At 42.5% G+C, this 14593-nt stretch overlaps 1 protein-coding gene across 4 annotated transcripts in view; it reads left to right on the top strand.

Moving 5' to 3' along the window:
- myo15b (myosin XVB) overlaps positions 1-14593 on the top strand; it is a 126915-nt gene that overhangs the window by 7260 nt on the left and 105062 nt on the right. For 2 of the 4 annotated variants that reach the window (XM_082543877.1, XM_082543879.1), the window contains 8 exons: positions 4198-4307; positions 4997-5071; positions 10298-10391; positions 10465-10568; positions 10677-10740; positions 12429-12542; positions 12633-12794; positions 12870-12983. In XM_082543877.1, the coding sequence (XP_082400003.1) occupies positions 4198-4307; positions 4997-5071; positions 10298-10391; positions 10465-10568; positions 10677-10740; positions 12429-12542; positions 12633-12794; positions 12870-12983 (837 nt within the window). The remainder of the gene's footprint in view (positions 1-4197; positions 4308-4996; positions 5072-10297; positions 10392-10464; positions 10569-10676; positions 10741-12428; positions 12543-12632; positions 12795-12869; positions 12984-14593) is intronic. The other 2 variants (XM_082543878.1, XM_082543880.1) reach the window with 2 other exon arrangements.

The raw sequence follows: 14593 nt of genomic DNA, 5'->3' as shown, positions 1-14593 counted from the left end.
ATAAGTGTGATTGTCTTTATAAGCGAGGTTTGTGAGTTCCTGAGTAAAAGTAACATATCGTCATCATTTTGTGGTCTGTATCTTTGATACCCAAAGACTTATATATACTTATATATACTTAACTCCTCCACTTGGGTCAGGAACTTATCACGGACCCAAAGTGGGTACTCCATTATTTTCCGGTTGAGGACTATGGCCTGAGATTTGGAGATGCTGATTTTCATTCCTGCTACTTCACATTCGGTTGCAAACTGCTCCAGTATGACCTGGAGGCCATCACCGGATGAAGCCAACAGAACTACATCATCTGCAAAAAGTAGAGATGAAATTCTGACACCACCCAAGTGGAAGCCTTCCTCCACTTGGCTGAGTCTAGAAATTCTGTCCATTGAAATCATGAACAGAATAGTGAACAGAACAGTGGTCATACAAGAGGTGGACATTAGCTTTCTCCGAAGGGTGGATGGCCGAACTCCTCAGCCTATCTCTAAGCGAAAGGCTAATTTCTGCTGCTTGTATGTGTAAGCTTGTTCTTTTGGTCAATGGAGTGGCTTCTGGCTACACCCAAGCTCACACAGTTTGCATTTGCAATTAATTAACTATACTGTCCTGATGCATACTGAATCATCCAGGTAAGGAAATCCCCAAAAGTTGATTGTATTCATCTGGACTTAGCGTTTTCAGTGGGAGAAATGTTTCGTTGGTCATTGATTAGTGGTCATGACAGTTTGCATATTAATGATCAAGGAACTAACCTCACAGCCCATTGTTCAACAGCGGTGCTAGTTTCAGTCATCTTGCAAATGTACTGTTTATAAGGGTGGGGAAACCTGAGACTGAAGAAGTCACTTGGATGAGTGATGCAACGTTTCTCCCACTGAAAATGCTACATCCAGATGAACAGATCCAACTTTTTAGTGGTCATAGTGGTCAGGAGATTTGGAGTCAACAGTATCCATGACACACAGCGTAACGTTCGATAATGTGTCATGTGCAAAAGCATCAGCTCTACCCATATGGAAAAGATATATATAAAACTTATAAGGTTTGTATCTGTCTTGTGTGAAACTTGTATGAAAAGCATACAAGAGTAAAAACAGATATAAGATCCCTTGAAGAATTATATAATGAAACTTGTATGTTTTGGATACTTACTAAAACAATATATGAAAGTAATGTGAAAGTGGCCACTTTCATGAGTAAATCATGTAAGCCTTATATGATTTACTCATGAAAGTGGCCACTTTCATGAGTTAAGTCATATAAGTTTTTACTATTTCTTTTCCATATGGGTAAGAGCCGTGCTTAGAGAGTGCTTTGTAGTGAATCAGAAGAGTCGACTCCCATTGAGCGAGAGCCGTCTCCTCACTTAATTTCCTTTCGCTGCTCAGCTCTCACACAGTGGCTCAGCTATGCTCCAATCCCTCCATATTGTGGCCAATCACATGCGAGGATATAGGATAATATCATTATGTGAAAAACAGAGAGGGTGAGGGACGTGACAGTCAAGTGGAGCGTGCGTCTGTCCTCTCAGTAAGTGAGTGAGACAGCGGTGAGGAGGGCTGTGCGAGTGCATCGCAAAAACACATAAATATGCCTGACACTCATAAACGAAGCAGCATCTGGCTGCAGTTTAAAGACTTTTTTGCCTCGGTCTCGGTCTTGGTCTCATCTTGACTTTGTCTTGGTCTTGACTCGGTCTGTCTGTCTTGGTCTTGGTATTGTCTTGGTCTTGGTTTGGGCGGTCTTGACTACAAGTCTAATAGTCGATTAAAGAGCAGACCACAGCAACCTCCCTGAACAGGCTCCAGTAAACACAGTGGTGGACAACCAAGAAAGGGTCTCCACTATGAAGAGTTGTCAGGTTTTGACATGAGTCACTGCTGACCACTTTCCATGAGCATCTGGCAGCACAAATGAACCAGCTGCTAGTAGATGAGACACACCTGAGCTTCATTAGAAGCTTGAAAATTACCAAGGGCTGTCAGAAAAGCTCGAGAAGATGTGGAGGGTGACAGTAACAGTGGTCCCAGTGGTAATTGGATCACATAGTGCATAGATACAGACGGACAAAATGGTGGTGGCTAACCAACCGGACATAGTGGTGGTAGACAAATAGAAGAAGACGGCCATAGTGATCGATGTAGCGGTTCCGAATGACAGCAACATCAAGAAGAAGGAACACGAGAAGCTGGAGAAATACCAAGGGCTCAGAGAAGAGCTTGAAAAGATGTGGAGGGTGAAGGTGATGGTGGTCCCAGTGGTAATTGGAGCACTAGGTGCAGTGACTCCCAAGCTAAGCGAGTGGCTCCAGCAGATCCCGGGAACAACATCAGAGATCTCTGTCCAGAAGAGCGCAGTCCTAGGAACAGCTAAGATACTGCGCAGGACCCTCAAGCTCCCAGGCCTCTGGTAGAGGACCCGAGCTTGAAGGATTGACCGCCCACAGAGGAGAGCGGGGAATTATTATATATAAGTAGGGATGGGTATCGTTTAGGTTTTATCCGATATCGGTGCCAAACCGGTACTTTTGAAATGGTGCTGGTGCTTAAACGATGCTCAAACAGGTGCTTAAAGAATGGAGAACACAAAATTGGTCCAAAAACCTCTCATGTTCAGCTGTTTTTTTGTAAAAAGATAACAATGTTAGCCTTTTTTACGGCATCACTCTTGGCTGGAAGCAGTGCTTAATCAATGGAAAAAACACAAACTTTGTCCAAAAACCTCTCATGTTTAACTGTTTTCCACTTTTTCTTTGGTCATTTTAGCCTTTTTGGCCAGGGTGAAGGGAGTATCTGCCATCAAACAAGAAGACAGCCGCATGTAGCTATGATGATGTTTGCTAGTTCACCTTACGTGCATTAATGTAATAACGTGGTTAGCCTACTCAGCGTAAATTACACTGGAACAACATTAAGCTACTCACGCAGAGAAGAACGGCTGCTGCTGCATCATCATCCGTCATCATTTCTGCTACACTGGCAGGGCTAGGGGCCAGGACTCTCCTCTTCGGGTTTTTGGGGGATGTTGCTAACTCCGGGTCTGATAACAGGCACCACACCCGCAGTAGATGTGCACGGTGTGAGGTCTCGCAGCAAGCTATCAAATACGGCGCATTTCTCAGCTTTAAAAAAATACGCTATGCGTCGCCAGGTGTTTCATGGGATTTGAGGTGTTACCTCCTTTGACAGTATCACAGTATCAGCTTAAAGCACTTGTTGCAGGCTGCTGAGTTTGCATATTTTGCTGTGAAGTACAGCCAGACTTTTGACTGCTTCGCCTTGGGCATTTTTAATCTGTAGCTCTGCTCTAAAAGAACGTACGTACCTGGACCCGCCTACTATCCTCAGAAACGTAAAATGATTGGCTAGAATGTAAAGTGCATGACATCTCAGGAAAAAAAAGCACCGAAATAAAGCACCGAAATGTGCGCTGCTTTTCGGTCTGGTTACTACCGTTTATGTCAGAACCGGTGCCATAATGGCACTGGATACCGGTACCCATCCCTATATATAAGTATTCAAAATGAGGAACTCAAAATTGAGCTCAGGGGCTTCCTGTTTCTGCTGATAATCTGACAGATGTTTCTATAACTTGATTGGAGTCCATCTGTTGCAACTTCAGTTGACTGGACGTGATCTGGAAAGGCAAACACCTATCTTTATAAGGTCCCATAGGTGACAGTGTATGTCACAAACCGAGCCATCAACTCCAAGTACATTCTGAGCTTTCCAAGACAGCATTGTATCGAGGCATAGATTTGGGGAACGGTCAGGAGAAATTTCTTGAAGCATTGAAGGTCCCAGGGAGCACATTCATGATCTATCATCCATGCATAGAAGAAGAGCCTTAGTCAGGAAGGTGAACAAGAACCCAATCGTCACTCTGACAGAGCTCCAGCTTTGCTTCCAGAAACTTCCAGAAAGACAAACATTTCTTTAGGACTCCACCAATCAGGCCTGTATGGTAGAGTGGCCAGATGGAAGCTTCTCCTTATTAAAAGGCACATGACAGCCCACCTGGAGTTTGTTAGTAAGCAGCCATTAGCTTATCTTGGAATCTTTCAGTGCTTTAATTCTTAATTTTTCTAAACATTTAGTAATACCTGCAAGCCTAATTATATGAAATTGTTTTTTCTCTTAAAAATAATTGTAAATGTCTGTAATTTAGTTTTTGTCCTTCTTTTTTTTTTTGCAGACTTACATTGGAAACATGTTATTGTCCGTGAACCCCTTCAAGCCGCTTAACATTTACACAGAGGAGCTGAGACAGAAATACCAGGGGAAAGAGCAGCAGAGAAATCCACCGTAAGCAATATATTTGTGTAGGTTCTCAGTCATCCAGGGCATCTAAGGAGCTTGGAAAAAAGCAACATTGAAAAAACCAAATAGCCATTCAGTAAATGGATTGCATAACATGGAAGAGACACCTCTACCGTACAAGACTCAGCTGTACATCTTTACCTAAAGGATAAAGGTTACTCTTTTGAAGATGCCAGTGTTCACATTTGGACTGAGAATACAAATAGTTTGAGATGTCCACTGTGAACAACCATCACTAAATAGACAGGGTAGCTTGCAGCACCAACTGTTAGCCACCTACAATGCAGTGTTGAGTTCCCTTCCCAGGAACTTGAAACCCCACTCAGATCTTGCATCAAACCACTCACAGTGGTTTCTAACAAAAGCTTTGGTAGTAATGACCAATGGCTCTTTTCACACCTTGGCTCTCGTGATGAGTAATTATGATGGGTCAACAACCTTTTTAAGTGACAACCCCCACTAGGGTTAAATATCTGGAACTCTCTACTATTTGAGTTTAGAATGGAAGAAGCCTCTTGGAGAGAGAGACGAGAAATGTTTTTGCAAAACTTAAAGAATTCTAGTTGCTTTCTTTCCAAGCTCCATAGCCCACACCAAGCAAATACTCCTCATACTGCAGTAAACTTCTGTCCTCCTAAAAAATGTTTTGGATGTTTTATTTTTCTCTGCTTCAGGCATGTTTATGCCATAGCTGACGCAGCCTTCAGCTTTTCTCAGACCTCCACACAGGAACAGTGCATCATGATAAGGTATTGACAAAAATACCAGTTTCACTTGGGTCATTCACACACATAACACACTGTGTGTATATGTATGTATGTATATGTATATATAGCAAAGATACTGTGCAGGGACCTCAAGCTCCCAGTCCTCTGGTGGAGGACCCAAGCTTGAAGGATAAAGACCGCCTGCAGGGGAGAGAGGGGAATTTTCAAAAAATATATATACTATAATATATAATATATCTGTATAAGTAATCCCAGGGGTTACATGAAGAAGATGTGGGACCTATGGGCTGCTTGATATTCAACATCTACACCAACGGTGAAACAACTAGTAGCACTGAAGGTCTGACAGGCTTCATCCCCAAGGATCGCCAGAAGGGACCAACATCGTAAATAAGACTGGCTACAGATAGCAACTATGGAATGGAGCAATCGTTAGCCACCTCCTTGACATGGATAACATAAACCTGTATGCCAGGAGTGAACTAGACATAAACTCACTGAACCACACCACTATGGTCTACAGAAATGATTTTGGAAAGTCATTCTGACTTCAGAAGTGTAGTCAGATGGTAACAAAGAGAGGGGAGGTAGTAAGAATGGAGCGGATTCCACTACCAGAGGGTAACATTGCAGACATTGAGGACAGCTACACATACTTGGGAATCCCAGGTACTGGGAGCTGGAACCCCACGGGCAAATGGGAACCATGAAGAATCCGCTATCAGATACCACGCTGGGATAATAAGCTGACCAAAGGAGGAAAATGTATGCTATGTGTTCTAACCCTCTGGAACTCCATAATTAACCTTAATGTGTGAAGAGGACTCTCCATTTACATGAACAAATTAGAGTATATTTGATAGATATGACTCAAACCACTGCAGGGCAGTACCTTTAACCCTTTAAAGCCGATCGGAGCGGGCACGCTCTGTTTTGCGTAACTATTTTTAAATCCCGGTAGCTCTGCAACCACGTAAGCTAGCGCAATAATTTTTTTTTGCATATGAAACCGGAGGAGTTGTACCTTATGCCATCAGCTTGTCCTAGGTCACGGTTTACTTCCACATATAGCTTTGCAAAAACTGCATAAAAAGCACTTTCAGCAACAAAAACATAATATTCCAGAAACATGCTTTGCATATCTGATCAGCTGTTCATAACACTTCCTACGTTGGAATAGACCTCAGCGCGAACTTTTGCATGTCCGCCATGACCTGCCCGAAACCGGAAGTGACGTCATTTTTGCGGAAATGTAGTTTGTTTTTTTTTTTACCATCAGGGCCTCAGGGCCTATACTGGTGTTTTTAAAAGTTAGGTTTGACTTTATGACTTTCTGTGTTGTTTCTGGGATGCTTAGGACTCATATTGCACTGCTGGAAATAGTTTCTTTTGATGCATATGCTGCTTTTTTGCAAATTTGCAGTATAATATTTATTTTCGTTTTTCCTGCAGCATATAAAAATTGGTGTATTTCAAAAATAAAACTATGAAGATACTCAAAATAAATTTCCTGTGGTAGGAAACTATATTGTGCAACTTTTTTGTATTTACAGTTTTGAGGGATAAGCCTCTTAAATTTCTCTAACTAGAAACATATGCTAAAAAAGCAAAAACGATTTTCAATTTTTTTGTAGTTTATTGCACGTTTTTGCAATTTATGTAATTACTATGCACTTAATGAATACATATTATTAAAATCTGGGCTATAATTGTTGTATTGATGTATAGCAACTTGAAATGCTCCCAAAAATGGCATCACACCATGTAAAAATATAATATAAGCTCTGGCGGACTTGGTTCTATGGTCGGTCTTAAAGGGTTAATATCTACAGCATGTTCTAATCGCTGTAATAAAATATTATGATCAACAGTACTGAACACTGGACTGAGGGCTAGCAAAACAAGCAACAACCAAAGAGATGAGTCTGCTGTTATAGAGCATAAGAAGATCATTTGTAAATTTCACTAAAGCTGTTTCAATGTGATGCAGGACTGTTGTGCAAAATTTGGTACAAATCATATCATTACTTAATAATATGATTTGTAACATACTTAATGATATGCATACGACATATCATTAAGTATGCATACGACACAACAGTGGTGGGTCTCATCAAGGACGACAATGAGACCTACTATAAGGAAGCAGTGGAGCTTTTCATGGAGTGGTGTACCAACAACTTGCTCCTGAATGTGGATAACGCCAAGGTGATCAACTTAAGGAAGAAGTGACCCACGTTCACAGCACTCTACATCAACAGCACTGCAGTAGAGAGCCTGCAGCACTGGAAATTCCTGGGAATCCCAGCACACTTCCTCCCTGGTCAAGAAAGCCAACCAACAGCTTTTTGAGGAGGCTGAAGAGGCCGCATCTGAGTCTAGACGTTTTCACCAGCTTCAACAGAGGCTGTCAAGCAGTCTCTCTCTGGCACAAGAACAGCAGTGCTTCAGACAAAAAGGGGCTGAGAAGAGTGGTGAGGTTCGCTGAGCGGACTATTAGGGTCATGCTGCCATATATTGAGGGACTGGCCAAACAACTCTCCTCATCAAGGGAAAAAAACCATTATCAGGCACACCTCACACTCCATCCACGGCCTGTTCTGACTCGTGCCCTCAGGTAGACAGTCTTGAAGGAGTTCCCAGAGATGCTGAGCACTTGTTGGCTCTTTTGTCTTCACTCTGCGGTCCATCTCAGGTTACTGTGGAGGCCAGGCCACCTGGCACAGTACTCCATCATTCTCCTTCTTAGTCAGACCACCCTTACACAGCCTGGTGGTGTGTTTGGGGTCATTAAAACTACTACTAGACGTTCCCAGCACACCCTCACTACCCGTTTAGGTGCACCAGGTCTGTCCAGCGTCCTCTCCCGCCACCTGATCCAACTCACCACCAGGTGGTGATCAGTTGACAGCTCAGCCCCTCTCTTTACCCGAGTGTCCAGAACATATGGTCGCAGGTCTGGTGATACGATTACAAAATCGATCATCGACCTACGGCCTAGAGCGTCCTGGTGCCACGTGCACTTATGGACACTCTTATGTTCGAACAGGGTGTTCGTTATGGCCAAACTGTGATTAGCACAGAAGTCCATCTTGGATACAACTTTTGTTTTTTCAATAGGTAGAGGGTCAGGTAACACATCAAACTTATTGGTAATGTCACAAGAAAAACAACGGTGTGCTTGGTTTCAGTGTAACTTTATTCTTTCATGAGTTATTTACAAGTTTCTGACCACTTAGAAAATGTGTTCAATGTGCTGCCCATTGTGTTGGATTGTCAATGCAACCCTCTTCTCCAACTCTTCACACACTGATAGCAACACCGCAGGAGAAATGCCAGCACAGGCATCCAGTATCCGTAGTTTCAGGTGCTGCACATCTCGTACCTTCACACCATAGACAATTGCCTTCAGATGACCCCAAAGATAAAAGTCTAAGGGGGTCAGATCGGGAGACCTTGTGGGCCATTCAACTGGCCCACGACGACCAATCCACTTTCCAGGAAACTGTTCATCTAGGAATGCTCGGACCTGGCACCCATAATGTGGTGGTGCACCATCTTGCTGGAAAAACTCAGGGAACGTGCCAGCTTCAGTGCATAAAGAGGGAAACACATCATCATGTAGCAATTTCAAATATCCAGTGGCCTTGAGGTTCCCATTGATGAAGAATTGACCCACTGTTGTTGTACCCCATATACCACACCAAACCATCACTTTTGTTGTTCCAACAGTCTTGGAGGGATCCATCCAATGTGGGTTAGTGTCAGACCAATAGCGGTGGTTTTGTTTGTTAACTTCACCATTCACATAAAAGTTTGCCTTATCACTGAACAAAATCTTCTGCGTGAACTGAGGGTCAATTCAATTCAATTCAATTCAATTTTATTTATATAGCACCAAATCACAACAAAAGTCGCCTCAAGGCGCTTCATAGATACAGAGAAAAACCCAACAATCATATGACCCCCTATGAGCAAGCACTTTGGCGACAGTGGGAAGGAAAAGCTCCCTTTTAACAGGAAGAAACCTCCGGCAGAACCAGGCTCAGGGAGGGGCGGCCATCTGCTGCGACCGGTTGGGGTGAGAGAAGGAAGACAGGATAAAAGACATGCTGTGGAAGAGAGACAGAGATTAATAACAGATATGATTCAATGCAGAGAGGTTTGTTAACACATAGTCCTGTTCCAATTTTTGTTTTGCCATTCTGCAAATTCTGTGCACCGATCTGGGTCATCCTCATTGAGATGCTGCAGTAGCTGGAGTTTGTAAGGTTGCCATTTGTGAGTAGCTAATATCTGCCGAAGGGATGTTCGACTAATGCCACTCTCCAGTCACATGCGGCGAGTGCTACTCTGTGGGCTCTTGCTGAATGAAGCTAGGACAGCCACTGATGTTTCTTCATTAGTGACAGTTTTCTTGCGTCCACATTTTGGCAAATCCAACACTGAACCAGTTTCACGAAACTTAGCAAGCAGTTTGCTAACTGTAGCATGGGAGATGGGTGGTCTCGTAGGGTTACTGCGTTCACCAGATATCAACACAATTTCTATCCGCTCCTCACGTGTTAACCTCTTCGACATGTCAATGGCTGTGAACAAAGAGAAACTTGTAAATAACTCATGAAAGAATAAAGTTACGTTGAAACCAAGCACACCATTGTTTTTCTTGTGACATTACCAATAAGTCTGATGTGTCACATGACCCTCTTCCTATTGAAAAAACAAAAGTTGTATCCAAGATGGCCGACTTCTAAATGGCCACCATGGTCACCACCCATCTTGAGGAGTTTGCCCCCTCACATATACTAATGTGCCACAAACAGGACTTTAATATCACCAACCATTCCCATGTTATTACGGTGTATCCATATAAATGGCCCACCCTGTAGGACCTTTATTTTAAGATTTTTTTGGATGTACTGGATAGCAACTTGGGATTAGTCTCTTGCCCAAGGATATTTGGCATGCAGACTAGAATCCAGGAATCAAACCACCGATTAGTAGGTGACCTGCTCTGCCACCTGAGCTACACCTGCCTCTGTAGTGGTGTAAGTCATGGTTAGTAGGTCATCCACTTCCATTCCAGCTACAATTCTGCATCTCGACTGATATTGAATGTTTTCAGGTTTTATACTGACATTTATAGTTCCAACAGCTGATAGTCTACAGATTTTCCTTCAGCATCAAAAGTAGGATTTTGTCATATTATGTAATTGTCTGTAAATTTGTCCTAACCTTTCTGTGTAGTGGCCAAAGTGGTTCAGGGAAGACTGAAGCTACCAAACTTATAGTCCACTACCTCAGCTCGATGTATAAGGGCAGAAATTACAACCTCCGACAGGTAGGTCAAAGTATGTTCATCTTTCAGCTATTTTTGTCTGTTTCTTACCATTTTCTTTCTCTTCCCTAAATAGCCCATGGAGGTCTTTCCAATCCTAGAGAGTTTTGGGAATGCCAAAACAATCCTCAACAGCAACTCCAGCCGCTTTGGCAAGTACCTCCACATCCACATTCTTCAGTGAGTTTGCCCAACTTAACTCTTTGTGTATTTGCATTTTTCTGGTGTTACTAGCCCTGGGGATGACTGGTTGTAGCTGTTTTATTTGTCTCTCCTCTTGGTTGGCAGAGGAATTGTTGTAGGGACCTCACTCTCCAAATATCTCCTTGAGAAGTCCAGGGTTGTTTTTCAGGTGAGAGTATTAATTAAGGTATGTTGTTACTTTTCAAAGAGATACAATTTTGATCAGATTGAAACTGTCACAGTAGCCATGGGTCAGTGTGTCAACCACTCTGATCCCGACTTAAATATCTGAATAATTGTTATGACTGCCCAGAGAAAGAATTCTAATGACACAAGGAATACATTTTCTCCAGTGCCAGAAGTAAATTTCCCAAGATTCCCAGAGAAGGAATCCTAAAGATGTATGTCCCCCTCTCTTTCTGGCCAAATTGAATCTGAGCACTATATTTGCAGATATTTTGAAGCATTATATAAATTAACTTTCATGTTAAAGGGTAATGGGACAAAAACAAATTATCTCCTTAAAGAATCCTTAATCAAACCACTTGTTCAACATGCTTAAATGTGAATTAAAGCAACCTTTGTTCTCACCCACTGCTGTTTATTCTACACTATGAAAATCTAGAGTAAAGCTACAGAAGTTTAAAAGAAATGGGTCTATTTAGGCACAGATACCTGAGTCTATATCGGGACATGAGATGTACTAGACAGTATTTATTTTGAGTCTTTAGAAACTTTACATTACCACAGGGATCACCCTTCATATCTTTTCTTTTCTTGGTATTTCTCCAGCTGTGTTCCTTTTTCCTGATTTTCCTGTCACTTGGTACAGCTACATCTATTACTATGGCTGTCTTCCTCTGCTTGTCTATTACTGTCTAGTTGGTTGGCCATCACTGGTTTATCTGTCTGTGTCTTGAAGTCCCGCAGGAACTTACTTGGTCAGTCCCCACCCTAGGAGGCGTGTTCCTTTTTTTCTGTTTTTTCTTTCTTTCTTTCTTTTGCCTGTCCTATCCGGCAGTGTAGAAATCAGAATTACTGTCTGAAGGCCAAGAAAAATGCCCAACAGACTTACTTTCCCAAGTGACCGTTACCACTTTTGCTATACTGGTCCACATAGTTTTCATAGTTTACTAGACTTTTGTTAGGATTATTTTAAGTTATTACTATCAGAACAGAGAGGACTGGGGATGGGAAAGAGAAAGAAAAGTGAAAGAGAAATTGGGAAGAAAGTTAACAGAAGGAGAGGGAGAGAAAAATAGAGGAGAAGACGGTTTGAGAGAGTGAGAAAACGGACTAAAAATCTGCTGCACCATGTGCTGAAAAAGATAAGCAACAAACAACACAGTAACAACCACCATATGCAAAACAGTAAATAATAAATATTAAATGTATATATATGTATATATATGTTTAGAGCCAGTACCTGACCAAGATACAGTTACGTCTGTGTGTATCTGCTTGTATACCTGTGTGCACACTCGTGTGTGTGAGTGCGCTTGTGTTCATAAGGTTTCTCCATGTAAATGTCTAATAGTGGGTGTGGGAAGATATAGCCCTGACCCACAGGACATGCCTCCCCAGAGCCCAAGGAGGATGACAGCAGGGCAATCGCGCCACCCACCTGTTTGTCTGTCATCCTTTGATCTTGCCTTGGCTCTCAGTATTTAACTAACTCAGTATTTAAAATTATAATTTATCTTTCATCAGTGTTTCCTGTTTACATGAAGTGAACATGTGAAAATGCGTTTTACTCTGGGTTTTTTTTTTTGTTGTTGTTGTTGTTGTTGGGGTTTTTTTGTAAGCACATAGAAGTCATGACTTTAATTCTTAGTTGTTTTCTCATTTTCCATGTAGGCAAATGAGGAGAGGAATTACCATGTGTTCTATGAACTGCTGGCAGGTATGAATGGCTGGGACAAACAAGAGCTCTACCTGCAGGAAGCTGAGACGTATTACTACCTAAACCAAGTATTTCACACAGAATACTTTGTTTTTCATGAGTTTTCCATATCTTTTCAATCATTATGTGCTAGCCTTTTTTCCTCTGTCCTCCTAAAGGGTGGTACCTGTGAGCTGAAGGAGAAGCAGGACAAACAGGACTTTCAGCTTTTGATTCAATGCTTTGACATCATAGGACTCCATGCTGAGCAGGTCTCCACTGTCTGGGCCATCCTCTCCTCTATCCTACAGCTTGGCAACATTTGCTTCAGCTCATATGAGGTATGCATTCATGGAGGAGAGAGAATGAGAGACAGATTAGAGATTAATGTCATACATCCAATCCTGTCATTTCAGAGTGATTCATTTGAGGTGGCTCAACTCTTCAGTGAGGCCGAGGCCAGGAGGGTGGGCTCACTGTTGCAGATTTCCTCTGAGGCTCTTCAGACTGTGATCACTCACAGAGTTACCGTTAGTAGCCAAACACCAACATAAGATTTATTCTGTCTCCCATCTTCTGAATTTAACTTGTAACATCATCATTGGTTCTTATTGGTGTTTATTGGTTCTTTCTGACACTTAATATATAGGGACAGTAGAACAAGAAAGTATTATTTTTGGAAAGATGAAGCACAATCTATTGTCAGTACCTTTGCTAGTACTAGATACCAATAGCGTATCTTTAAAGGAAGCAAGATCAAATTATTTAGCACTTGACTGGCTATTAGAAAACTGAAGAAAGGTAATGACTCACTTAAGATAAAGTGGACAACCTTATTGCAGCCAGCCACATTGCAATAATGTCAAGATACTGGCATACCCAAGTGCAACTGCCTGTGTGCATGTGCGTTACTTAACCTTGGAGCACCTGCTACCAGGATCTACTATGGGAAGAAGGTAAGCAGCCGGAAGCAGTGTAATGCTTTGGGCAATGAGAAACCTTAGGTCCTGTCATCCAAGTGGATGTTACTTTAACGTATACCACCTACCCAAACAGGCCATCTAATGCTCATGGAAAGAGCATTCCACAGCACACCTTCAGAAGTTTCAGGGTTGCAACTTCTGAAGGTGTCCTATCCTGAAGGTTTCATGATAGCCTCTCTACTTTAGATTAAGCTTAAAGCTTTCCTTTTAGACAAAGCTTATAGTAAGGGCTGGATCAATTGAACCTGAACCCTTCCTTAGTTATGCTGCAAGTGGCCTAGGATTCTGCAAGCTTCCCATGATGCATTGAGCATTTCTTCATTAACATCTTTTCACTCTGTGATCATATAGCACCTTGTATTCAATCATTAATTATTAGTAATATCTAGCTCTCTTACACAGTGTGACTTTTGTTCTCTCCTGATGGGTCAGGACTGGACAGGACTGGTCAGCCAGTGTCTCAGGAAACATGACATCAGTAGATGGAACACAAGCAGCATCAAAATTCCTGGACTGACTAGCATTGTCCATGTCCACCTGGCTGGAAGGCAAGATGGGCCCACATATGCCAGTCCTGTACTTCACAGCTATAGCTACATTAAGGACTTTTTCGTCAAGTCCCATTGGGCTGGACAACAAAGATGCACTGATCTCCCACTGGGAGGCAGTTTTAAGCAAGGGAAGAAGAATCCCTAGCATGAACCGGTTCTGATGCACCACTTTCTTCTGGCCAGTACTTTCTTTTCTCCCAACCCTCGAAGAGGTTTACCTGTTTCATTTACACAGTCAGAATATAATAACTAAATATAATAACATTATAACATTTAAATATTAGTACAACAGAACCACGGTGGATCCGTCCACATTTGCATGCTTTTCAGTATCTTTATTCACAGCTGTTGCAATTTAGACATCAAAGCTTACAGGCAGCTTAGGATCCTCGCACACCTCACACACCTCGTCCCCAACCTCCGGCGCCGGCTGAGCAGCTCCCTCGCATGCCCCGACCTCCAGCTCGGCTGCCTTCCTCCAGGTAGTGGGAGTGGGTGCATCCACCTGCCAGGCACCAGCCGGTCTCACCCATTGAGTGGGTACAGGTGCGGAGGTAGGCTGTGCCCTAGCTGGGCTCACCCTGCAGACCGGCACTGGCACCAGAG

This window comes from Aulonocara stuartgranti (assembly GCF_965226115.1).
Source record: "Aulonocara stuartgranti genome assembly, chromosome: 8".
Taxonomy (NCBI): Eukaryota; Metazoa; Chordata; class Actinopteri; order Cichliformes; family Cichlidae; genus Aulonocara; species Aulonocara stuartgranti.
The sequence above is the reverse complement of the archived record's forward strand: the minus strand, read 5'-3'. Positions and strand labels throughout refer to the sequence as shown.